At 37.6% G+C, this 27933-nt stretch overlaps 2 protein-coding genes across 2 annotated transcripts; one reads left to right on the top strand and one right to left on the bottom strand.

Annotated features, from left to right (window-relative positions):
• Positions 1-61: 61 nt before the first annotated feature.
• actl6a (actin-like 6A) lies at positions 62-16044 on the bottom strand. The gene is made up of 14 exons (XM_042516389.1): positions 15866-16044; positions 13621-13697; positions 11479-11653; positions 8554-8654; positions 7465-7562; positions 7186-7280; positions 5959-6065; positions 4975-5064; positions 4808-4869; positions 4508-4622; positions 3112-3192; positions 2380-2475; positions 2108-2194; positions 62-872 (listed from the first exon to the last, which is right to left on the bottom strand). The coding sequence occupies exons 1-14, from the start codon at positions 15888-15890 to the stop codon at positions 792-794; spliced, it is 1290 nt and encodes a 429-aa protein (XP_042372323.1). The 5' UTR covers positions 15891-16044; the 3' UTR covers positions 62-791.
• A 9-nt stretch (positions 16045-16053) lies between these two features.
• On the top strand, positions 16054-20221 carry aldh7a1 (aldehyde dehydrogenase 7 family, member A1). Its single transcript, XM_042516378.1, has 2 exons — positions 16054-16139; positions 17971-20221. The coding sequence occupies exon 2, from the start codon at positions 17976-17978 to the stop codon at positions 19602-19604; it is 1629 nt and encodes a 542-aa protein (XP_042372312.1). The 5' UTR covers positions 16054-16139; positions 17971-17975; the 3' UTR covers positions 19605-20221.
• Positions 20222-27933: the final 7712 nt, after the last annotated feature.

Genomic DNA, 27933 nt, shown 5'->3' with positions numbered 1-27933 from the left:
CTAGCTTTAAAATAATCATGTACATGTTAAAGTGAGCCGTTACACTTTCATCACACACTCATTTAACAAAAACTGACTTTATTTTTAAAAGACCACATGTAGCCAATGACAAGCAAAGTGAAAATTAAATACAGATTTATTTGCAATGCGACTGATAAGTAGAGGCGAGAACTGACTGGCCTTTGCCTATGATGAGTTTACTCACTACACTAAAAAAGGCTTATGAACAAATTACATTTGCCCCAAAGTGTAAGGTTGTTCCTCCACATGCACATCACCTAAATTTTACCTTGTCGGTATTCTGCAGAAGCCTTGCAGAGCAAATTTTGTGTTTATCTCGAGGTTTTTCACATTGCTATCAAAAAGCTGATTTTGAGCCTGCACGCTGATATTTAATGGCCCTTCCATCATGACAGACGGTGTCTAAAGTGGGAAACCAGGCGTGAACGATGGCAAGATCAAGCCGTTCTTCATACCCCTAATTTTTCTTTTTGAAGATGCAAGGTTTCCACAAAACACCAACAATTTAAAGATAAGGCAACAGACTGAGTGTAAAGACACAAACAAAGGAACCCGATTTCATCATAGTGAAAAGCTTACTTTGTAGATGTTTGTCTGATTTTCACAATAAATTCCAGACAGGCGAGATATCGACAAACTCAAATATTTTTAAAAAACAAATCATACAAAACAAGCGCAACCATCAGTGGGTGTTCCTGAGTCCAGGGTCAGAGGTGAACGAATCATGACGTTGAGCTTGTGGCGGAGGCAGTGATGGAGAGGGCGTCAAATCAAGGGCACTTCCTGTCCACACACTGCTTTCCGCCCTCTTCGTACTCCTGTTTGGAGATCCACATTTGCTGGAAAGTTCCCTGGCAGACGCAGAAAACGTGTTTAGTTTGAGTAAATCATGACAAAGCTGAGAAAGGCAGAAATACACACACATATTTAAGACAGAGCTGCCAAACAAAGTAGATTTGTGAATACAGCTCTCACACATGTTGCCATCAATTATCAAATTACATGTAATAAAGGATTTAAGTTTCCCCACTTAAAAGAAGAGTCCATCTATATAAAGTCCCTGTCTCACGTGTTGTCTACTCGTCAAAGGTTCAGAACCATTTTTCTGCATGGAGTGTATGAATGGGATCGATATTCAAATCAATCTGTACTGCCAAATTTCCCACTTGAAATGCTGGTACAGCTGTGTTGTATTAAAAGTAAAGTGATGCCGCAGGGACAAGCACGTAAAGGGTTACGTCTGCTTTCACATGGAGCAAGCAAGCCAATCAAGAGAGTCCGCTGTTGATATATTTTAATCCACGACTTGTTTGGTTTATGTCGATGCAAATTTGTTGAATATTTAATACGTTACAAGAACACTGGCACCAACAGAAACACCTCGCTCGCCGTGTTCCTGAAAATAATAAGAGCAGTCTGCTGCTGGTTACGTGTGCATCCAGCCTTGCCCCATCTTCAGGATTTATGCTGGTTGGTATCCATAAATGTTACATTACAGCCATCGGCTGGACTGTTTGTTGCCCCATCTATTCTGGCATTGCCATGGCATGTGTGAAAGGAAACAAGACAGAAATGTCCCTGAATGTGATGCATACATACTAAAATCTACTGGTATTTCCGAAAAGGTTATCCCAATGATAAGGGTTACAGGGTTCCCACACATTTTTACCAATGAAGTTTCAAAACTTTTCAATAATATCTCACTCCATTTCTGGCATGTCCCATCATGAGGCTTCCCCCATCCAAGTCAATCAATGAGCCAACACAATAGCCAGATATGGCTTATCTGGACATCTATATATATATGACAACAGCCAAAACTATGTATATTCAAAAATGTTCTAAAACTTTCTATTAATTCCAAATCATTTTCAGGCCTGGAAAACAGTTTTTAATGATTCGATAACTTACAGGAATTTCATGACAATGGGAACCCTGAATTTACCAAACTATGTGTAAGAGAGGTTTAATATGCAACAGAAATAAAGATTTTGGCTTTAGATCCACTGTCACGATAATTAAGAACTCTCATAGCAAGTGTTGATATATTGTTGTAGCACATTTTTTTACTGCTGTGTGTGCTTACGAGTGATGCCAGGATGGAGCCTCCTATCCAGGCACTGAAGCGGCGCTCCACCGTAGTGTTGTTGGCTATCAGCTTCAGCCTCATACTCTGCAAATAACAAACATGTTAAACTCTGGGAGGCAATAGAGTTGAGTTTAATTATGTACTTCAAAAAAATCAGACCACATAAGAAATTACACATAAAGCTTATGTTTGTGAATTAAAATCAAATTCTACAATAATGTTAATCAGTATATAAGTTAATGTGTGGGGAAACGGTGGCGTTGACTCACTGGAGGGGTTTTCTGGGAGAGTTCTCTGTTCAGTCGGTCTGTGAAGCCCTGAATGAGCGTGTTTCCTCCGGTCACCACCACACTGCCGTAGAGACCCTGAGACACAACGTCACAATGTCAGCAGACTGGGTTTTTTTTAATTTAGAAAGCAATGCTGAAAATTTAGGAGCCAAAAATAAAGTGCAACACATAGGCAACTACACTGTCTCTTATCAGATGTACTCTGATTATCTGCTGTTGCTGGACATCAAACAGTGACAGTGAATGGATCCCAGGGGTTATTACAAACACCAAACATACCAAACATTATACTATACATACATATTTTTGTAGCATACCCAATTATTTGCTAATTATATGCTTTTCAAGAAATTTGTTGACATCCCCCAGAGTGGTGTACTTAAGAAGCTGCAATCAGCTACTAATGGCCAAAAGTCTCAGACTTTTTGAAAATGCAAAGGCACTGTTAGCCATTTAAGAGTGTTTATGAAGCATTTTAATTGAAGCTGCAGATCGGTCTGAAACTCACCTTTTATGATTTACAAGTCAAACTTTATCTTCAGTAAGACAGTTTCAGCGAGACGTCTTTATCCATTCAGTCTTTTAAAATTCATTTCAATTAGCGACCTCATTTAAAAGGATAAAAAATAAACTCTGGTGTCTCAAAGAAAAGGAAAGACATTTCAGACACCGAAAAATTGCAACCCATGTTTAAAACATGTTGATAATCACCGGCCGGATGTCGATGTCGCACATTCCCACGCTGGTTGTCACCACATGGCCAACTCCCAACATGGTGTTTCCAGACAGGCCCTGAAGTTATCAAAACAAACAACACTAAATCACATTTTCATGGTACTAATTTATAACATATGAAAAGGCATATTAAAGGCAGACCCTTTTTAGACTGTCAGACTAACTCAAGTACCCCTTCCTGGGTTCATACAGACAGGGGCATGTCAAAATCAAGGACTTCCAAGTACTTTTTCAAGCAATCATTTTTTATTTTCAAGGATTTATTTGTTTTCTCCACAGCCATCTGTTGCAACAGAATTGTGCCAATTCATGAGTGGAGCAAACACATGCTACCAGGACCTAAAACTAACTTCTCATTTATTAACTGGGTAAATTATTCAGGCATGTGGTTGGAAAAGGACAAAAAATGCAGTAAAAGACCTCCTTGTAACCAACAAATACCAAAAAGTCTATGCAACAGCTCCACCCTCGACAGTTTCACACACATTGCAGTTTATTTTCTGCCAAATTACAGTTCAAACCTTACACTAAGGGTTGATGCACCTCCTGTGTGACTGTTTTGCAGGCTAGAGAAACATCCTGGAGCTGAATATGTACTGCTTTTTACCTACCCATTGCTGCTTGGAGCTCATGTTGCATTAGAAAATAATTGCAAGTACCGTCTTTCCCGGATTCCAAAATTAAAATTTATCAAACAAAAATAATTAAGCATTTGTTTCTCCCCTGTTATATTCATGTGCTTTTTCAAGGACCAAGTTAAAAATGTCCTTTTTTTAAGGTATTCCAGTATGTAAATTTCCGAGCGTCAAATTCAAGCACTTCAAGCACCTCAAGCACCTTGCATGGACCCTACCCTTTATCGACATCACCAGCCAGGTTCCAAATGTGATATTATTAAACACCACATTCACAGTATTTTTTTCATACAGTTTTTACAATACTTTACAATATTGTGACAGTATTACTTCACACCATTAAAATGTTCATGTTAAGTTTGGTCAAGTTTACATTTGTAATACTTTTGGCAGAAGTTAAACGTTCCATTGCTTTTAGCTATAACTATTTCAACGTGATATTCATTACTTTTAGTTAAGTTAGCCATTCATCCATTACTTTTGTGAGCTTATTATTTGAACTGTAGTCATTATTTTAAGACTTCTCTATTCGCTCTTTTACAACTTTTCACACACTCTTAACTGCAACACATTGAGTCCCTGCTGACTCAGATACGGATAAATATGTTTGTTTTGTTTTTTTTAAATTTTCGATCTGATTTTATTTTTTCAAATTTGTTGACACACACCACAATATTTCCATGCATCCCCTTGTAACTGCAGAAGAATGTGCATCTGTTACTTTCACATGCACGCACCTTGGCATTCGAGGGGTCAAACAGCCCCTCTGGGATCTTCAGCCTCTCAGCTCCAAAGTCACAGTTGTAGCCGTTGGGCAGCTCATAGTGTACTGTGGGCATCTGTGCAGCAACCCTGATGAAAGACAGGACGGGTTATCTGTGAGTAAATTATTTTGGGATGGTCCTTTTAAACATTTTAAGCTTTTCAAAAGATGTTTACTTTTAGCAGGCAAATCTCTGTAGAAGCTGAGGGTTAAGGTAAAGGATCATGTTGACACAATGGACGGATTCATATCATATTGCAAATAATGCTCTTACTGTTCATCATACGGGGAGTCTGAAACCTGCAGCACAGATGCCTGGAAGTCCTGGATCACGCACTGCAGACATCAAGAAAAGACACACATTAAACAAAACACAATACGTACCAACTAAATTTATTCATTCATGCACAGACACAACAAGCAGAAGAGTTCGCTGCTTACGTTACACATGTAGTTGTGCCAGGAGCGGGTGACTTGAGGTAGTTTCTCCTTTTTCTTCCAACTAGCCGGTGATCCCTCCCGCACGCCATCCTGTTATAACAAATACTGAGGTTAACACTGTGTGGTATGAAGACAGATGACAATGAGAACAATTAAAAACTGTGTATCTATTAATCAGACTATATGTGTATAGCACCTTTCATAAAGTGCAGTTAGTCTGTGCAGCTTCACAGATGACTGACAAACCCATAATAAGACAGAACAAGTATAAAGCGTAAAGACAAAAAAATGACAAAAACAATTTAGTAATTTTAGACTAATATGCAAGCCAATAAAAATGATGAAAATGTAATAAAATTGATTGGAAGCTATAACAACATTAATGAATCTATGACTGAGTAAAATAAAACTAAATTAAGAACTAGATAAAATAAATAAAAAGACAAAACTAGAACAAACATGGTTACTATAAAATAGATTTTAAACCAATATTATTATTTTTAAAAAATAACTAAAATTTTAATGATAGCATTTAGAAGTTGTTATAAAATAGTTAAAATAAAAGAGACTAGATAAAATAGATTGGAAAAGGCAAAACAAAGTAATAAAACTGATAAAGATGAAGATGTAAAAATTAACAAAATAACGAATAAGATAAAATAGAATTTAAAAAATTACAACATAAATAAAATACAGTAAATAATTGCAAAACTGTAAAAATAAATAAGTAAATAAATAAAAAATTATGAGTTATTCTAAATCAAAAGCCTGCTGAACAGGTAGTTCTAAGCAGGCACATAACACACAGCGAAGAGAAAAGATAAATCTCCCTGGTAAGATTCAAAATGCCACTTACAAGTGCAATAAAACAAAAAAAACTAAATAGCTGGTTTTGGGCTGAGGAATATAAACTTAATACCTCTACTAGATTATTTAAATTTGCATACGAGATGCTGAAAACAGATTCTTTAAATGTTATCTTACCTTTGATGCAATCATATAAGGGGGGATTATTTCAACATTCAACTCTTGAAAAAGCTCCCTGCACTGCATGCTCATGAAGTCTCCAGCCAGGGGCGACTTGACAATGCCTGTCAGAGAGAATAAAAAACACGTGACTCTGGGTACACAGTAAATCTCTTTCATGTTTACATTTACTAAACTGACTCTAGACTCTGTGTAAACATGCTCATCTTGATTCATTATCAGCCCTTAATGACTCCAAGTTCTTCAGATTAGTTTTCTCATAAATCATTCTCCTCCTTTTGTTTCATTGCAGCTCTGAATCAAATGGCTTTCAGAAAGTGTTATGTTGCTGTTCCACAATATTTAAATATGATTTAGTTTCATCCTGAAAAGTGATTTAAATTAGGCACCATTAACACAGAGATTAACAAAAACTTAACTTAGCAAACTTAACATTACAATCAGGGTTACCACACATTCTCATGAACAATATAAACTTTTCCATGACTTTTCATGGACCTAATTATTTTTTCTTGCCCAAATGGCCCCTGCATTTTCTTTTTAAAACAGATTAAAATTCTGTTGAAACATAATTTCAGCATCCCACCTGATGTGTTCAAGGACCATCAGAAATTTGAAAATTTATAGTTTCTGTCTATTATCATACTTGACGGGAAAGACTGAACACGGGGAGAAAAATCAGGAAACTTTCATGATAAACAATTGAACAAAAACATAACATAACCAAAACGTTATCACACGTTGATGCATATTAGAGCTATGTTTCGACGTCAGCGTCAGAAAATAAATGAACCATTATGTTATATTAATGTAATTTAATTTACTACACAAAGCAAATTTCCATGATTTTTTAAAAAAAAAAAACTTTCTATGATTTTTACTAGTTCCATGACTTTTCCAGGCCTAGAAAATGTGACTGTAAAATTACATGACTTTTCTGGGTTTTCCATGACTGTGGGAACCCTGAGAAGTAGTTCATAATTGCAACAGAAGCTTGTAATAACTAAGCATTTGTGGGAACAGTTGGCTTATTGGTGAGGCTGAGATGAAAGTTAAAACCAGCAGATGGCAACAAAAATCATAGAAGATAAGCATCAATGAAGATTTATGCATTTTCCATTACTCCTCTTAGGTGATGAATCCCTCCCTGGTTTGTACGTAAACCAAATGATGTCTGCACGTAGATTATCAACTTGTGATAAATGATTTCTATTAATTGTTCACCTTGCTGCAGGACGTAGCCATCGTGCACTGGAATTGCTGTGGTGTGTGTGGCTCCGCTGTCGAGGACCAAGCCTGTCGACCGCCCATTGGCAAAGCTTAGATACTCAGAGTTAAAGAAATATTTTACAGGTCAACGTGTAACAGATGCAGCATTAGGTCAACAGACTTTTCATAAATGAGATAGTACTGAGAGACTATTATCGAACTGTAAATGGACAATTAAATGACTCAGCTCTGTCTCTTATCTTTTCCTGGATGAGGGGAAATTGTAAAGGATACGCAGAAAGCACAGCTGATTTGCAGAGGAAGAAGGCAGGAATGTTGTAATGTTCAAACATCAGTTCTGTTAGTTTCTCTCGTTTCGCTCGCGTGTTCCACTGCAGACACAAAAAAGAAAACAGTCTGCTTACAACAGATAGCGGATGCATGATAATATCGGCACATCATCGGTATCGGCAGATATCGGCTTTAAAATGAAACATCGAAACTGGTGAACATACTGATTTCTGCCGATATCACAAACTGCAAAACATCCTTTAAAATCTGTTTCACATTGGCTCTGAGCAACTTCAGAAGAAATTACCAAGAAATAAGTCAAAAATACAAGAAAATTACCTTAAAATGAGCAAAAACATAAAACAAAAAACCCAAACAATCAAAAAAATCAGGAAAGAGAAAAGGAAAAAAAAGGATTGAAAATTATAATAATTCTTTAAAATGATTTAAAATATATAATTATGATCATTACAAATATAAAGGTCCATGGGCATTTTCCCCTAGTTTCTTTTTTAAACAATCTTCTAAATCTACCAATTTCTTGAAATTTGCTTGACATTTCTTGTCAAGTTACTCTTTGCCTGTTTTTTGAAAGAAATCAAACCAATTTGTTCAGGGTCCAATGGGTTCAATAATAATGAAAGGCATCTGAATGCAGCACAAGAAAAGTGATGTTGGTCCAGGTTTCAAAGGGTTGTCCCTAAGTTGAAGTATTTTTCTTATTTTGCACAGTGAATAAATATTCCAGACACTGAAACGCATTATATTTTACATTTCCATCTGCTGGTGGGCCATCACGATAAGAGTAGGCATAATATGATGTTAATTCCACTAAAGAAGAGGCTTGATGATCACTTAAGTTAGGTGGGACAAAGGTGGATATATCATTATCTATATAGTTTATCGGCCAAATGTGTCTATCAGCATATCGGATATCTGCAAAAAAAAATCTAATTTCATGTATCCATACAACAGACTATTGTCAGCGTAACACAAACTATGTAACCAATAAGGTGACCAGGACAAGCACTGTGGTTACTGTTTGGCTTTGGTACAATCACAGAATAAGTCGCTGGTGTCGTTCAGACTTACCGATGCTTCTGACATGAGCACTGGATGCAGGCTGGGTTCAGACTTGAAGTGCATCTTATAGGTGTGATCCAGAATGGCCTGGAAACTGTCCCAGTCCTCAACTGTGAAAAGGGACAGAAGAGAAAACCAGGACAAGGCTTTTTAACCGTCAAATCACAGTCAGATTACAGCTGATTTACTACAACATGCTCTTAACGTGAGAAAGTTGTTCAAATAAATAATCAAATATTTGTGGAAACTTAAATTAAAAGAAAAAGATTTTTTAAAAATGTGCTTTACACATTTAAATATAACAGGGATGATGTTCATTTTTGAAATCAATCGTAATGCTTCTTGGGACCTCAGCAGAAAAAAAATGTAGTATTGTCTCCACTGCAAAACAAATGCTCATTAGAGCTGAGCTTAATGTTTGAAATGATGTTGACAATAGAGATATTTTTGATCTCTAAATGACAATCATAATATCTTATGAAGTGATAAAAATTAAACATTGGTTAACAAATATAACATTAAAGTCAAATGCAAATTAACCGTTTCCAACTGTTACACATAACATTTGATAAAACTGTGTTTAATATTTTTGCATTTTTAAATTAACATTTTGTAAAACAATAAAGTCCTTCTGGTCAATCTCACACTCACAGAGTAAGCTATAGCTAATTCTTCACATTAACACATATGTACTTTTCAACCTCTTAACAGTCCTTTAAATACGTAAACTCCAGCTAAGCTATACCAGGACTGTTTCTCTCCTCCTTCATGTCACATATTATTGTCCGGCTTGTACCAACTGTCAGAAATAACAGAGGGATCTGCGTATTCTCTGAACCCCACTGGCCAAGTGTCTATCCCTTAGCATCATCTTCACTGCTTTGTGTACTTTTTTAATCCTGTTACCTTCATGGGAGCAGCTGTCACTGTTGGCAACCAATTAAAACATTAAAAGACAAAGAGATTGCCAAACTAAGACATGATCAAAGACCCAGTCTTATTTTCACAAGTGAGATTTACTTTGCATGCAACTAGGCAAGACCGATAATTAAAAATAAATATATGAAGTGTTCATCCCACATAATGTGTTCAGGGACTGTTGGAAATGTGAAGATCCAATGATAATTTTAGTTTGATAAATCGTGTTATTTAGGTGATTTTTTTAGGTGGGCATGAAATTTGGACAGTATGTTTTCTTTAAAAATTGTCAAAAAAATTAGATGAAAATCCAAAAGATTTTTTGAGAAAATTAACCAAAACATTTTTCAAGGAAAATGTTTTTAAAAAATTATCCTTTTTCTTGCAATATGTTTTATTTCATTGTGTTTAAGCCCACGTGTTATTTACGCTTTGTCAAATAAAACTGAATATGTGGCAATTTCTCCTATGAGTGGACCTCGAACTAATGACAAATCTGAACCCAGTGGCTGGAGCAGTTGGGAGCCATTAATCTAACTGAAGACCTTAAAATATTTCTACAGATACACAGAACCCTGTTTAAGCTCTGCACACAAACACTTTGAGCATGTAGCCGCTATGTTTTTCAAGTGTGTCTTTACTATATTTGTGGCTGCAGGCCTAGAGAAAATAATGCCACAAAAAACAAGTGTCTTTCATCATGATGATCACGTTCATCATGATCATCATCATCACCGCTGGGTCAGATGGTGGAGAAAATAGAGCAATGATGAGCTTTTTTAGATTTTAATTTGAGCATCAGGCACCAACGTTCCAGGTCAGCCCTCTGAGGGAGCCTGTGGTCCCACGGTGCTGTTCTGCTGCAATTAAGATTGGTGTCACACTCGTCTCTAAATAGCCTCACAGCCAAACTCAGCTGGACCAGATTCTGATGAGAATCATCAGCAAGGTCAGTGCGCCGGCGTTTCATATCCGCTGTCAGCAATACTCTTGAGGTGACAAAAATCAAAACAAAATTTTGCATTCAAAGAGAACAATTTTGCCCTTTAGCAGTCTGGACAGAGCGAAAATTATTTGACAATTACCTGATCGGTTAATAGAGACAAAATAAACTTACAACTGCTCAACTCAGCTTCACTAATGAGACTTTTAATATCACTGTAAATGTAACTGTAAGTTATTTCAAAACCTGAGCATTTTTCACCATTTTCTAACTTTTTGTAAACTAAAAAAATAATTGAAATAAAAAGAATAACCAGAAGATTAATCAGTAATTAAAACAGTTGCAGACCTTCTTTTGGACAGCTGTTGTCAAACGGAGAAACACAATACGGTTTAGTTAAATAACTTTGAACAGATGTGACATAAATACCATAAAGAGACTCAAAAAAAGGTCAGAAGTTGGAGACTGAAACTGAGATTCAAACCAAAGCATCTGAAAATAATCCAAGATCCAACTGTGATTTTCTTTAAAATACTTTTTTAAAGGATAACAGCTCCAGTTTAGCTCTAGACATACATCCCACATCTGGCATTGAATGTCCGACAAATCCACGATATTGACCAGAACAAACGAGGAAAGGACAATATGATTACTTTCTGGGATGACATGGCGGTAAACCCAAGACGGAGAGTGGTCTGCCTTCCAGGAAGAGCACACCAGACAGGGAGAGCTCATGATAATGAGCGTCTTTGGTCTTCAAATAATCTCATTAATATTCATGATGAACGGCAGTCATCTATACGTCAGTCAGGGTTGTGACGAGATTATCTACAAAGTCGGCTGTAAGACCAAAAGAGTCTAATTGTGGATATGAATCAATTAGACAGGATTATAAATATTCATGTTGGAGTTTACGTCACAGATCATAATAAAAATGGGGTCATGCACTTACACACACAACCCATGTGTGTTCATATAGGTTGTAAATGCTGACATTTTTTCAGCAGTGAAACCTGGTCCCTAACCCAAGAATGAGGCCGCATCAAAAAAAAAAAAAAAAGAGTAACACTCACTCATGCCATTCTTCAGCGGAGACATGACCTCCATGCTCTCCCTGGGTACCCTCAGCTGGTTGGTATCAATATAGTAGGTGGTACCACTCTGCTTGTTCTTGTCACCATCAGTCTCCATTGGCGTGCTGCCATCCTCTCGGTCAAGGGTCACACCTATGACCGTGGGGAAGTCTGCCTGCACGGAAACAAAACAAGACACAATGCAGGTCAAGATAGGTTCTCACACACCCTGCTTTACAAATATCTAACATACAATTACAAATTCAATGACACCTTTATCAGAAGATCTACCTCATCCCAAAAACTGAATTTCCCACACAAAAACTTCCCATTTTTGTGAAACTAAAGGTGAAGCAATGCTTGTCTGACTTATAAAGACAAGGAGAACAATTGTTTTGAAATCCTCAAAAGTACCTGATTTCCCACTCAAATGTTCTGGCTTGTGCTGACTAATTCATCCTGCATACAATGTCTGACGTCTTTCTTTTACAGCAGTAAATTTCTCTTGTTATAGTAAGAAAAGCACAGGTAATACTAATAATATTATCAATGGCTCTGTTCTATTCAGGTGTCCTAGAAAGTCATGACAGTGAGCCAGCATGAATAATACCAGGACCGTGAAACTGAAGCAGCTAAATGGAATTCAACCCTCATCACGTCAGCTGTTTTCACCTGTGCTGTTCCTGCTGTAACATGTCAAAATGTTTCCTGTGAAAGAGTTCTATTACAGCAGCCCGGTACAAACCAAATATAACAATCAGAGCTGAAACAACTACATTTATTGACTATTCTGTCAAACTATCCGTGTCACAATATGGGCTGAAGCACTGACAAAATACCTGTAGCTAGCTAAAAACAGTTGACATCAGCATGTCAATGGATTATTTCAGCACCTTATGGCTGCCAGAGAGAAAAGGTTACATTGGCAAACTAATAACTATCAGTCTATATCAGTGTCCCTTCACCTTACCTTGCTTATCTGTGAGAAATGATCACATTGACTGGTCAAGAGTGACATACTTTGATATTTGCATTTCATCAAAACATCAGGTAAGATTGCCATTTAAGCTACCAAGATCAAAACCAGGCCTTATATAGCTTATTTAGCTTCAATCTCTATAGTTAGCTGGCCAAATTAACAAAGTGCTTGCTGCATGTTGGCACACTGACTGTCAGGATCCCACAGGTTTCCCATATCTTCCTGCTGATGTCTTAAATCTTAATGCTTAAAAGCTCAGATATTATGTTTGGCAACAAATAAAAATGTAGTTATGGATTCTATTTCATGTGAGTAGCGCATCCTGACACAAATCAACTTTTAGGTATCTTTGTGTTGTTTGCTTGTAGACAATGACACAGGATGACTTACATGGAATAAAAGTTTCTTGTCATCACGACATTTTTCACGTTTTAACAAGATATTTTCATGTTATTATGTCGCAAACTTGTGACGTGATAGCAACAAACTTTCCTTGTTATAACAAGATACTATTTATCTTGTTGTAATGTGAAAATATCTGTAAAAACATTGTTATAACAAAGGACTTCTCATGTTATTACTGATACTGATCAGGAGTTTTTTCCTGGCTAGCAGCGGCACGCTTACGCAAATTATTGAAAAGATTACTGTAACAACTAATTTCAGTACACACAATGAATTCCATGACTTTTACAAAATTTCAATGATTTTTACTAATTCTGTTTTCCGTGGAACCCTGTATATTTAAAAACATGAACATGGAAGGATGGGTGGTTACGTGGTTAGGTTTAGCATGGTATGATATAAAGTATAAAAGAGAACTGATTCTTACTACAGATGATGACCTCAGAGCATAAAACACTGTGATATCTGCTCAAGGCCAGTACGACAGAGATTAGATTAATGCGAGCATGACCATTAGTGCTCATCTCTGACATTTCTCTTGTCAAACTGATATTTACACAATCAAGATCTCCACCTTAAGCACAGACAAATCAAAGCCATGCAAGGACTCCAGAACGATCTGAACTCAATTTATGCCGTCTGTCTCCAGAGTGACAGCCCTCATTTCCTGACACTGGCGAACCCCCGGAGGGAAGATGAAGATGCACAGAGGAAGAAAAGACACATAGTTAATCAGGCCATTTGAGTGATCCACTTACCTTGGGACAGTCTTCTCCTGCGTAGCCGGCTCTCACAGTGTATGAGCCAATGTCGAACACCAAAGCTCCCACCTCATCTGCAGAAATAGGAGATGATTTGTAAATGTATAATTTTAACAATGATCACAGTTAGGGACGCAGTAATACACATGTTAAAATGACTGACATCAACCACTTTTTCATTATATTTGCATTTAGTGTTTGCTTTTACATGCTTACATGTGCAAAACTCAACAAGAGTTTACTTTTTGCAATATATTGTTCGCTGAATTGAAGGACAAAAAATTCCTTTATTCCTTTTTGTATCAGCAAAGTGAAGGATCTCAATAAAGATGCATATGAAAAGTTCAACCTGTTTTTTTACATATTCAGTACTCATCAGTTCTTGACCAATTAAACTTATTAAAAAAAACTAAATAATAACTTGCAGGGATGAAATCATTAGTCAAGTTATTAGATCAGCTGACAAAGTTAATCGATTATGATTTTAATTATGAATATGTAGAGTAAAAATGCCAACGTATTCATCAGTATTGGCATGTATGCCAATGCTAAGATAAGTTGAAACAAGATACAGTTTTATTTCTCCCCAGCAGAGAGATTTAGATGTTGCATTAGTAAATGGACAACAAGAAAAACAGATAAGTATATAGAGTTACAAATAAATAATAAAAGGTAAATATAAACTATACAAGGGCACTGGACAAAAAAAGTGGCAGTGGTGCTGATAAAGTTACAGGGTGTGATTGACAGCAACAGACTCATGACGTTTATGTAAACAGTGTACACCTGGCTAATCAATTAATATAATACAGTATAATGGCACACAATGATATAGTATGGGACATATAATATGGATAAGTGTAGCAACATAGTGGTATAGATTAAAAAAAGATATATTTTTGACTAAAACAGGCTCCTCAGCTGATACTTTAAATAGCATGCCCTTCAATAAATATTTACTATCTTACCAAAATAAAGTTTGTGGTGTGAAGATAGGACAGAGAAGTGGGTTGTAACTTAAGAGGAAAATTCAATCTAAAACAATGTTTTGCACACACAAATCTTAAAATTATGTGTATATCTATTAGACAACAAAAAAAGTGTGAAAAAGAGGATTTCTGCAAGATACAGAGATGAGGGGTGGCAACATAAAGCAAGCTGATGCTGGCATTGATGTTAATGGTTTTCTTTTGTGTATTGGAATAGTGTTGTAGATTATATATATGAAGAGCATGAACAGTGGTTTAGGTGTGGGCATTGACACTTGGGCAGAGAGTTGGATTTTGACTGTGTATTAATGGGTTAGAATAGAACAGAGGCAAGACAAGACAAGCATTTACTTCTTCCTACTCATTTTAAGCAATTTATGTTACTTATTTAAAATCTGTTTTATGTGTTATCTATGATATGTTTGTGTTTTTTATTTATTTATTTTTTGTAATACTCGAAAAGAAATATATTTAATTCAATTCAAAGATGCAAATCACAAAGTGGCACTCTTATACTTCAAGTGTATGCACATCATTAAATTGCTGAATTTGTCAGATCTGCTTCAGTAGCATAAACTAGTATTAGGAGTAGTACAGTAATAATAGTATTAGTAATAAAGATACTTATAGCTTGCGCAAGGATCCCGTTACTGAATGCAACTGAAAACGCTTGTTTAAATTTAAGTCTGGGATATAGTATTTATTAAGACTGGCTTACGTGTTTAATTGATGCAACAATATTCAGTGCCAAAGATATACTTAACGAAGTCATTTCAGCGCAGAAAAACATCTGCAAAGTTCTCTCTTATGTGTGTGTCAACAGAAAGGCACAAATATAGCAAACATAACGTCAAATAATGTTACATGGTTGAATTTCTAAGCTCAATCTGTGTGGAAACATTCATCTCCATTTTTGAGAAATCTATATTTATCGTTACACAAACGGAACTGAATGTGTTCACGGCAAGCCCACTTTTCATTCATTTCCTTGCCAGCTAGCTAGGTGGTACCGGGGTCACATGTGTCTGAATAAGAAACTGAGCTTATTCAAACCGACGGCGCACTTTAAAGTGTTTACAAAATGTACACGTCCTTCCATGTATGCTGATTACAGACGTTAGCGAGAAAGTAGCTTCGGTCCAACGCGAAGCTAAACGCTAGCACAGCTAGCATAGCTAGCTAACTGTAAAGCTACAGAACGAGACAACGTGGACAACAGTTTCGTTTAATTTTACTTATAAAAGCCCACTCACCGCCTCCATAAACTCCGCCGCTCATTCTCTATATTATCTTTTCAGCAACTTTCTTGATATATGTTATTAAAGCAGAATCACAACCGCTAACGGTTAATCACAACAAAGGAAATTTGCTAGCATGGATCAATCTAACAAAGCAGGCGCCACACTGCGTCAGCGCGGCTGTCCAATCAGAGCGCAGCTCAGCGACAGTACTTCCGTTTCAGAGGTGACAGAAAGAAAGCGCTTCCCTGTTCTGGAGTGGACGTGGCCCTGCGTACTTTCTATCAACGTGAGTGAAAAACTGATACATAAGTGGCATAAACTTACTTTTAACCGCTATGAAGTAATGTGCAGATAGAGACAGAGCAGGTTTTATGACAGCACGCAGATGCTTGTGAGTGTAAACTGCAGGACCTTGAGTCACGGACGTTAGACTCAACAAGATTGACGGTGATCTCGGCGACCATGTTACTGCACGCTGCAAAAGTAGCAACTCTTAAAAAAGACGTGCACAATACGAAATTTCCAACATGCATACCTGAAATTAACAATTTAGTATACTTTGGTGATATTGTGGGTGTTGACAGTCTTATTTCTAATTCATAAATAAGTTAGTTTCCAAAGCCTCGTGGTTGTCCAAAGTCGAATTATTTGCGCAAGCGCGTAGGTTGGATAGAGTTGAGTAACTTGCCGACCATGCAGTTAAAGTCCGACAAGAGCCATGATAACATAACCCGTTTGAATTACAATACAACAATACTAATTAACCATTTGAAACCTGAGCAAGCTGGCTTCATTTCTTTTTAAAACACGGTAAGAATTGAGCAATGAACGAAAGAAATAGAAAATTACACAGAAGTCATTAGTAAAAAGTACAAAGAAATTACATGGAAATTAATAAAGAATCAGAAATAAACAAGTTAGAAAAAATAACAGAGATTGCCTAGAAAAAGTGCTAAAAATATAATAATTTTGTAACATATTGATAAATGCCTAATTGTAGGAATTATGAATATAGTTTTTTTGCCTAGTTTTTTTCTTTTTCCTATTATATTTTTCAAGCTTAAAAAAGAATAATATTCCAAATTCACTAATGTGCTTAAAATATTATAATTTTGCAATTTTTTCGTAGCTTTTTACAACCAAAAAAAACAACAATTCTAAATTTACAAATTTCTTGCTATTTGTTAAACATTTATTATCAAGGTGCTCATTGCCTTTTTCCAATATTTTTGAAAGAAATCACATTAATTTGCTGAAGGTTCAGAGGCTAAAATACTAGCAGCACAAGGAAAGTGATGTCACTTCATCTTTCACAAGGGGTTTTTTTTTGATCAATTAAATTATTTTTTCTGTTATATTAACTTTATGCTATAGACAATTTTACATTAAGTAAGTGTTAGAGTCCAAGGTGACCTCTTCAAATGGCAAGAAATTCAGTGACATATTTATAATCAGGAGTTCTCACAGTTTAAAGGAACCAGTGAATTGTTACTATACCTACAATTCATAGAGAGGAAATTGTAACAAACAGTTTCTATTTTTAAATAAACTCGGGTCAACACCTGTTGACTTTCTGCATTCCTTGTAGCACATGCTCCTGCAGTGGACAGTAATATAGCTTGTGCAACTTTTAGAAGTTATTTATTAATATTGAAACTAAAAGTTAACTCTTGACCTTGGGAAAAGCAAGTGACGCACTGGAACTGAAATGATTAGTTAACTAATCTACTTGTTTACTGACAAGTGATTGATCAAGTAAAATGTCAAACATTCTCTGAATCTGGCTTTTCAAATCCAGAATTTGTTGCTTTTAAATGTTTTATATCATTTTAAAGCAAATATTATTGAATTTTACTCTGATGCCTTTTTAGAGTCAGAGAAATCTTGATTTGTGTTTTTCACCATTCTCTGAAATGTTAACAACTAAACCATTGCTCAGTATAACCCCCCAAAGTGATCAACAAACTAATCAAGTCTGTAAATAATCATTAGTTGCAACCCTAGACAGGACAAGCTCAATCAAACATTGTAATGAGATTATAGTGTTAATAATTATCTATAAATATTTTTCAAACCTTTTTCAAACTTGTAAAATATTTTTTTACTTCGGCTTCCAGCACCCATGCAGCGCTGCCTCACTCTGACCTTTGGGCGGCACAGCAGGCTTCTCTTGAGAACCAAATTATCATCTGTCCACTGCCAGCCGTCAGCAGCCATGTCAGGTCTCCTCATCAACCAGCCGAAATACGCCTGGCTCAAAGAGCTGGGCCTGTCTGAGGACAACCCAGGTGTTTACAACGGGAGCTGGGGAGGCAGTGGGGAAGTCATCACGTCATACTGCCCTGCCAACAATGAGCCAATTGCCAGAGTAACACAGGCAACAATGGCAGAGTATGAAGAAACTGTCCAGAAGACGAGGGAGGCTTGGAAGATGTGGGCCGATATTCCTGCTCCCAAAAGAGGGGAGATTGTGAGGCAGATTGGAGATGCGCTCAGAAAGAAGATAAACGTCCTCGGGAGTCTGGTGTCTCTAGAAATGGGCAAGATCTATGTTGAGGGAGTTGGCGAGGTTCAGGAATACGTTGATGTCTGTGATTATGCAGTCGGTCTGTCAAGAATGATCGGCGGGCCCATGCTGCCTTCAGAGAGACCAGGCCACGCCCTGATCGAACAGTGGAACCCAGTCGGACTTGTCGGCATCATCACTGCTTTTAACTTCCCCGTGGCTGTGTACGGCTGGAACAATGCCATCGCCCTGACCTGCGGCAATGTCTGCCTCTGGAAAGGAGCTCCTACCACGCCTCTCACAAGTGTTGCAGTTACCAAAATTGTAGCTGAGGTGCTGGAGCATAACAACCTGCCTGGTGCGATCTGCTCCATGACCTGCGGGGGCGCTGATATCGGCACAGCCATGGCGAAAGATGAGAGGGTTGATCTGCTGTCGTTCACAGGCAGCACCCATGTTGGCAAGATGGTGGCCATGATGGTGCAGGACAGGTTCGGACGTAAGCTGCTGGAGCTCGGTGGAAACAATGCCATTATCGTTTTTGAGGATGCTGACCTGAATCTCGTGGTGCCCTCCGCTGTCTTTGCATCTGTGGGAACCGCTGGCCAGCGCTGCACCACCACCAGGAGGCTGATGCTGCACGAGAGTGTTCACGACACTGTGGTTGAGAGGGTCGCCAAGGCCTACAAACAAGTCCGCATCGGAGACCCTTGGGATCCCACCACACTTTACGGGCCTCTGCACACCAAACAAGCTGTGGATCAATATCTGGCAGCTATTGAGCAGGCCAAGAAGCAGGGTGGCACTCTGATCTGCGGAGGAAAGGTGATGGACCGTCCTGGAAACTACGTGGAGCCCACCATCATCACAGGGCTGGCACACGACGCACCCATTGTCCACACCGAGACCTTTGTCCCCATACTGTATGTCCTCAAGTTCAAGACAGAAGAGGAGGCGTTTGCCTGGAACAACGAGGTCCAGCAAGGCCTGTCCAGCAGCATCTTCACCAAAGATATGGGTCGGGTTTTCCGCTGGCTTGGGCCGAAAGGATCCGACTGTGGCATTGTGAATGTCAACATTCCCACAAGCGGAGCTGAGATCGGTGGAGCCTTTGGTGGAGAGAAACACACTGGAGGTGGAAGAGAGTCCGGCAGCGACTCATGGAAGCAGTACATGAGGCGTTCAACCTGCACGATTAACTACAGCAAGGATCTTCCTCTGGCGCAGGGAATCAAGTTTGAGTAAAGCCTTCAGGTGCTTTGTTGTTAAAGCGTTCAATGAGCCCAAAAGGACAACACTAAATGTTTTAGTGGCAGAGTGTTGCCAATCAAATGCTAGACATTTGTAATTGCATTTTTTGCATCCAGAAAGGTCAGTCTGAATTTTAAAAAGAATTGGATTAATTTTGGATTAGTAATGTTTTCCTTTATCAAATCTAGTATGTTTGCGGTTGCTGCATCAAATACTAATCCTAGTTTGAAAAAAGTTTTGTGTTAAAGGTCAGATACTGTTCCCCCAAATTGTGGTGTGCACTTTTCTACAAGCGCTTACAAAGTGAGTTTAAGTGTGAGGCGATTGTACGAGATGCTTTATACTGTACAATAATAAAAATAAATCTTAGCTTATTTTATAAGAAAAACTGAAGTCGACTTTATTCATGTGTAGATTAAATCATTATAGGGCAAATAACAAATCAACACAGTCTGCTTAAAATCACGGGTGTTAGCAATGAAAATACTGTCTGCATCTCCTTTACAGCATTAACATACTCCATTTTGCATCTTGAGCAACCTACAAGAAAGAATCACTATGTACTTTCCAGACAAGAAAATAATGAATAAAAGGCTTCATGTTGATGTGAACTTAGTCGGCCTGTTCTTTGTCAATGTTCATAAAGACGGTTGGAAGAAGCAGCAGTAATCCCTAAAACATGGAACAGTAAGACATACACATACACCACATTTTTATGATCCTTAGTTTCCACATGCGTCATTCACGTATAAGTAAAAACCACTGACTGAGGCAAACAAAAAAATTAACATGCAGTGAAGTAATTGAAAAATGGGAATAAACTGTGTTCAGATTCATAAAAGAGGTCTGGCACTCAAATTTTTTTTCAGAGACTACCTAAAATGAACTGCCACGCCCAAATTTTCCCAAGTTTAAAAGACAAAATATAAAGCTGCACTAAAGCAGACCACTAACAGGGGAGGCAAAAAAGTGACAATATCAACAGCAAATTTCAAGCATTGTATTAGCAATTGTATTAGAACCAATGGACAACCATTTGGAACCACGTGAAGCTGTTAATTCCTGCCGTTATTCTGTGGATATTTGTGATACTATTTTCATAATCACAGCTTTGTTCACCTCAAAATGGATAATAAGTAAGAGTTATGCTTAAAGGTGTCAGTTTTACCTAAAAATTATGATCTGGCAGGCAGGCACAATCATAATCTTTTCACTATTTCTTTTTTCCCCACTTTATTAGTTTTTACATTTATGAAAACATATTCAAAAGTACAAGAAAACATTTTTTAACCCCCAGAGAAACCAGAAGACAGATCAAATCTAGCATGAAATAACAATGTGCCCCTATAACGATAAAAAACAAAACAAAACAAACATTTAAAATAAAATAAAAATATTAAATTTATAGCAATGTGTATGTATGTGTGTCAACACGTGTCTGTGAGAGCAGATAGAGCAGATATGTACTGAAAGGTCAGAGTCAAAAGATCTGCATGCTGTGTTAAAAGCTCCCAACTGATTTTAATTGTGCAACGTTTCAGTCTAAGAGTTTTCAGGCATTTTTCAAATCATCACAGAGCAAGATATACTGAATACAAAACATCAAAAGTTAAAAAAATCCTCGCTTGTTCATGTAATGAAACGTTGCCATACACTGTTAAGATTGTTTGTACATCCTTGTAGAGCAAACCTGATCTTTTCTAGCTCCAAAAATGGCAACTTTTCACTATTTCTGTTGCAAAGGTTGAGTCCCATTTTATCAAAGGAGCCCTCATTGTCCTACAAAGGCCCTCTCTTAGCAGACACTGGATTTGTCATGATGGGAAAAGCACAGGTGTAACTAATAACACTAACGATGGCTCTGTCTATTAAGTGTGACAGTGAGCCAGCAAACTACCTCTAAGCAGTGTGGTGTCCACTCAAAGGTTACAATATGGACTTTACTCTAACTGTGTACTATAAATGTTTCTGGTAACATAAACCACATTGCAACATGTTTGCCTTAAAGAACATAGGATTTGTGTGAGTTATCCTCTTTAACTACAATATGCAAGAAATATACTCTGTCCCTTTAAACAGAAATACTACTCCATCTCCCATCCTCCATGCCCCCCATATGCTCACCCTCCCACTCAGCAGCTCTCTGCCTCATACTCTAGCTCTGTCTTTCACTCTCTGCATTCACTGCTCCTCCTAGCAGCATCTACTCTTGCAGCTGAAAGGAAGAACCGAAACGACAGCGCTCTACAACTCAATCCATGCCATTTAGGACGTATGCAGAAAACGCCCACCTCCTCTGCTAATCATCTGCACTGCAAAAAGGTAGAAAAGCTTTCATTGTTTGACTAAATGTAGATTTTTTGGTGCACATTAGTGTCCTCTGGATTTGTTTATTTGTAATATGCAGCAAAATAACCTAGGGTAAATGTGGTATTGAAATACTTTTTGTAAAATGTCCATTTAGCACACAAAGACACACTGACAGATTGGAAAAATATTTTAAATTCTAAGGTTCAGTTTAAAAAAATGTTCTACAATCTGCATTAGGAGCCTGATTTCAGTTAAAACAGAGATGGGTGTGGAGCCTGAACTAACAGTTGAGCCGCTGCTGCAAAACTACAGTAACAGAGGAAATACTGGTGTCTGTGGTATTTTGGTTCATCAATCTGATCTGTAGCTCAGGCATCAAGGGTTGTCCTCGCTTCTCGAGCAGCTAGGAGGTGATGGCGTGCTCTGGACCCGCGGTGCACCTAAATGTCAAGTCAAAATAATTGTGGGCTCATGATAATGAATAAATGATCATCTGGTATCATAGTGTTGCTGCTCCAATGGGAGGCATTTGAATGGAGCGGCATCAGCACATCAGGGTTGTTCCTCACTTCCTTTAATTCTTTCTCCCATACATGACTTGTGTGATTCACTTCTTTGGAAACTCAGAGCATGTTAGTTCATGCTTTATGTCGCTTGCTGCACCCCTGATTTACAGAAGTGTCAGGGATTTCCCAGGACTGAAACTCTTTCACTTCTTCTCTTTGCACATTTCCTCTGCAGCTTCTTGAAACAAAGGATTATGAGCTTCAGGCCTACTCATTTCGATGTTTATTAACTCCTTTGTGTACCTTTTACACGTGTAACGGGGCAAATTACAATACACACTGACAGGAAACATTTGTGATGTAGTCACAGGATAGATATTTTGGATATTAGATATTGCATTTATCTTTTAAACTTATATGTGCATGTTAATCTAATTTTCTACATGCATGTCAGTAACAAATATTTATGTGCTCTCTCTCTCACTCTGTTTAGTCAAAACATTCAGTATTTTAATGTTATCACTTCCCAAGGTCAGAACCTTGGTAGACAATAATCTATTTTTTTGTATTCTCGAACAGGAATTTAAGGTTTTTAATCACAAAATGAACACTTAATTTCCAATGCATTTATATAAAAGGCTTGCTGGGATATTATGATAGTAAAAATGGACACCAAGTCAATTCTCTATTCCACATACGCTTCTATAGGTGTAGATTTCAAGGAGATGCAGGTGATATGTTATAGGAGAGGAACTTTATTTTGACAAAATTAAAGACATTTCTGCTATAAATTGATGCAGAAAAGGCAAAAAATTAATGCTTCTAAATTTACCAGTTCACAGGAGATTAATTCCTGGGGAAGGACCCCAAACCCCCAGTGTCATATGTGTCCTCCGTAATGCTGAAACATATCCTACACCCTTGCATGCTTCTGTCCTGCTGTATTCTTTTGGAAAGCAACAGTGTTAGACCTTTTCCATCAGCAAACCTGACTCCACAATCAGTGTCCCGATAGTGCGACTCCAGCACAACATGAGAGGCATTATCACAGAAACGATGAGGGCTCTTCACCAAGCTGCTGCTGTGACAGTCTCTCATGGCCCAACAGCAGCACTGAGATTAGACAAGGAGCTGACATGGGGACAGAGTAAACTGCTGGTAGTTACGCTCTGGACTTACACATGATCTGAAGTGATCTCTTCTGAGAAGCTACACGTGAATGTCACTGTGGATCCTTGTTATGTGACTGAAAGAATCTGCTAGGGATGGTAAAAGCTGATGTGCTAGCCCCCTTCCTTTAGTTTAGATTGGGTGAGATGCATGTGTTTTGATTTAATACTATAGAGCAGGGATGTCAAACATATAGCCCGCAGGCCAGAACTTGCCTGTCAAAAGGTCCACTATATCTCTGACATGCGTTCATATGACACATTCATTTTCCTTAAGAGACAAACAAATAAATGAATTTACCTCCTAGCTAATTACCAAGAGAGTTTCTCATTCAGGAGTTTCAAATAGGCTGGGGAATATACAGCTGATCTTAAGAAATGTAACTGTCACCTGTTATATATAAATATTTCAAAGTAAATGTCCTGCGTTTCTATCTTGAAATGACTTAAGATCTGTAACTGGAGGTGTTATTGAAAAAAAAAACATCAACAACATTGCACTGTAAAAATATCTTCTATATAGGTTAGATATAAAATCCAATGTCAGTCAGGTTCTAGTCATTATGCAATGGTTTTACTGGTCCAGCCCATTTGACATGAAATTAGGCTGTGGCCCCCAAACTAGAATGAGTGTGACACTCGTGCTGTAGAAGGAGCTTTTGCTTTTCACCTGCAATGTGTTCAAATCTTAGACTCAGCAGCACAGATAGCACCGATAAGAGTACCCGTGTTTACTAATGGCATTAAAATGATCCACTCTGGGGGAAAAAATGTATGTCTTTTAAAGACATAGTTCATCAGCAGTGTTTGACTCAAGATGGATCATTTCAATTGGACCAGTCAAGCCCAAGCTGTGCCAGTCAGCAAGTAAAACCCTGAAACTGTCAACATCTATTTTCCTCATCACACACACAGAGAAAGACAGAGAAGTGGTGGCGAGCCCAGCGAGGCACGCATATTTTAAGTCACTTTGCACTCTTCAAGAGGGCCCTTTTTTCAATAATCCATTATGCATAGCAGCTCTGGCTCTCCCTGGTATTTCTCCTACCTTCTTGACGTCAGTTGCCATTTGTGAGGGTTACCCTGGCAACGGCCAGCCTCCCTGGGAGATGTCTGGTGGATAAGACAGCCCTGATAAAGCCTTTTAAGGTTCTACTGTTGCTACACCTTTTAATTGCCTTTGATACAGTGGAAGTATTACATGGGGGTTGTTGGGGCACGTCGCCACATGTGGGCAAAAAATGGGAACGTGCAAATAAAAATAGGCATTGGGAAGCTGCTTCAGATTGACGTCCCATTATCTCCACTTGATTTGATCACCCACGTATTGCGCTCATTTTTGGACATGACAGATCTATTTTTGGTTTTGCTTAATGCTTCTGTTACACAAATTGCAATGTATGACCAATTTTAACCATTGCAGTGATGTAAAAGCTAGATAAGCACCCAGCTCATTGTGATGCTCCTGAACAATATATGGACGTAATCATGAGATAGTATGAAAAGATCACATATTATCTAAGCTGTTAAACCCTAAATCCCCTCTGGCGTGCAAACTTGTCCGTGCACATTATTGATTATTATAGCACATTTAAATGAATTGTTCCAGCAATTTTGCATTTATGCAAAAAAAGAGAGATAAAGAGAGATGGCAAACAGTAGGACAAAAAAAACCTGCCGTGCACAAACACCAACCTGTTAGTTTGAGCCTTGTCTACACAGTAATGACGGGATGCTAAAACCACATAACCTCCCTCACATTCAAATAATTTCATCCAGCTGCCTGACTATGACTACATTTTACTGCACAACCCATGCTGAATTTGCATCAATGCAAACATGTCTTGTTCGTGGGAAACAATACAGTGGAGTTACTGTACATGATACCTGTTCCAGGCTCCAGGAAGCTATTTATAGCCTTACCAACATGTGTGTCTTTCTTTTTTTTTCAGACACCAGGCTATTGATGTGCTATTTTTACAGTGTCAATTTGCTCCCTCCCTCCCCTTTTGGTTGCCAAGCAATGGGCCAAGGGACCTGATTAGCCAAGGATGTGCCTTTGGACACCTTGACTGTGAATCTCAGCTTGCTAATGAATTCGCCTGCTAGAGGCAGAGAGGAGAGTTGACTTCTTCTTTTTGTAGTTTTTGTGGACAAAAAGGCTAAAAATCAATTGACAGTTTTCTGAAGCAAAGTGAATTATTTGAGTGTAACTGCAGTTGTATCATTTTCATCTATTTTTGAGCATTCATTGATACATTTAAGAGATGGTGGTGAAGAAAAACAGTATAGGATAGCATCTGGATAGCATTGATATTTGTGTTATTATTAATGTTTCAAATACAAATTAAACTTTTGGCATCCTTCTAAGATAATAAAATAATTCATTTCACAGTCCACTTGATAGTATTTGCTACAATAAAAATGACTGAAGTTGGCTAAAAATTGAGACTGAAAACTTTATCTTATTAGATAAACAAATGTTGACAAAGTTTCCCTTTGGAGGCATAATTTTCAGCTGAAAATGTATCGTCATCAAACTTCTCTAAACTTAATGTGAGGATATTTAGCCATATGCAGTGAATAAACTCTCATTTTTAGAACAACTGTCCAGAAACACAAGAGAAACTCGTACTGTACATTGCTGTATTTAATAATGGATCGTATTTTTATAATTGCCAATTTCCAGGCTGCACTAATGACATACCAACAACAACATATGTTTCTGCTATCATGCTAATCCTAATCCGTATAATGTGTTTCGGGGGGAAATTGGTCTGACACACCTAAACTACTGCTGTGTGTGGATTCAATTAGACTTAATCTGACCCCATGCAACTCCGAAAGGAAACCAAGGGCTGGGCAACTTTCATCTTCCCTCCATTGATTGTGGCTCGTGCAGAGATATGGAAAAGCCTATCCCACTGCTCCCTTTCATTGGCCCCATTAAAAATTCATCCCGTCCTAATGGAGAGAGATCCTTTTCAATGAGCCCACTGCAGGCAAACCGTGGTGTGCCGGGGTGAGACATGGCACAGCTGTCCCCTGGCACAATCCGAACCTGACAGCTTTAAGTTTGGATTTTGGCTGGCTTTGAAGTAGCAACTGATTTATCTTCACTATTCTGTATTCTAGTTACTGGATATAATGTAAATCATTTTGGTACAATTCGATTATCAGGACATCAGGCCTGCAACTCGTGTAATTTTTACTTGATTGATTTGCTAGTTGTTTTATTGAAAAAAAAATTTGGTCCAGAAAATGCTAGAAAATCGTGAAAAATACCCATCACAAGTTTCCAGAGACAATGGTAACATCTTCAAATGTTTTGTTTTGTCCAGCCAACAGTCATAACCAAAATATATTTGATTTACTGTCACAGAGGACAAAGTAAGAAAAAAAAGTAAAATTTAAGAAGCTGAAACTATCGTAGTTGCTTATTGATACATGATTTATTGACTTATTATTGCAGTTCTATATTTCTTTTTGTGAGCACTTTAGGGCCGCCACCAACAATTATTTTCTTTATTGACAAATTAGTGTATTATTGGTAGTTTATGATTATCTTTTATAGAATGCCAAAAAATACAGACAATGGCCATTATGATATCACAGAGCCCATGGTGAAATCTTAAAGTGACTTTTCATCCCAAATATTACCAATATGCAATGATATAAAACAAAGAAAATCAAGAAAAATCTCCTGTTTGAGAAGCTTGAACCACAACATTTAAGGGCAATTTTGTTTGATAAATAAATGAAACATATATTGATTGTCAACTGACTATTTGTTTACCTCTAAAGCGTATGGCTACATGCAAATTTATTGTAGGCTACCTTCTGCTGATGACAGTCTCGTTATGAGCTCCTCAACTGACAGCTATGTCTGAGTAGCTGCAGTATTGTCAGCTTAGATTTTGTGTCTATTCTGACATGTATGCTGTCGTTTAGGTATTTTGTACTTATGGGCTGTTTTTATATGCAGAATAACCAGGAAAAAAAGAAAACAACTAACATTAATACTCACAGGTCATAAAGCAAAATCACAGTTGGCAGCCTGATTGATTACTTTTACAGAATAAACCCTAAAATACTGTACTTTCCTCACCTGCAGCTTCAACACAATAATACAGTAGATTTACAACTCTACTGGTGTATTCAGTGTATTATCTAAATTTGGCAGTACAAAAACACCCATTTACATCACAAATAACTAAAAAATAAATTAACAGACAATAAAGTAAATTTGCACATAATGATTCATACAAAAACTGGGGGATGTGAGACAGGATAGTATTAGCCATAGTGACATGAGCTATTATAACACTAGTGTGGTGC

This window comes from Plectropomus leopardus, chromosome 3 (assembly GCF_008729295.1).
Source record: "Plectropomus leopardus isolate mb chromosome 3, YSFRI_Pleo_2.0, whole genome shotgun sequence".
NCBI lineage: Eukaryota > Metazoa > Chordata > Actinopteri > Perciformes > Serranidae > Plectropomus > Plectropomus leopardus.
The sequence above is the reverse complement of the archived record's forward strand: the minus strand, read 5'-3'. Positions and strand labels throughout refer to the sequence as shown.

What these genes read in the sequence shown, in the direction of transcription:
- actl6a (XM_042516389.1), bottom strand. Translation starts at nt 15,890, where the DNA reads ATGAGCGGCGGAGTTTATGGAGGCG. An exon ending in TGGCTACGTCCTGCAGCAAG is followed by an intron (nt 6,066 to 7,185) that starts GTGAACAATTAA and finishes TCTCTCTGACAG; the next exon opens with GCATTGTCAAGTCGCCCCTG. An exon ending in TCTCCCAGAAAACCCCTCCA is followed by an intron (nt 2,195 to 2,379) that starts GTGAGTCAACGC and finishes TGTTATTTGCAG; the next exon opens with AGTATGAGGCTGAAGCTGAT.
- aldh7a1 (XM_042516378.1), top strand. Translation starts at nt 17,976, where the DNA reads ATGCAGCGCTGCCTCACTCTGACCTTTGGGCGGCACAGCAGGCTTCTC.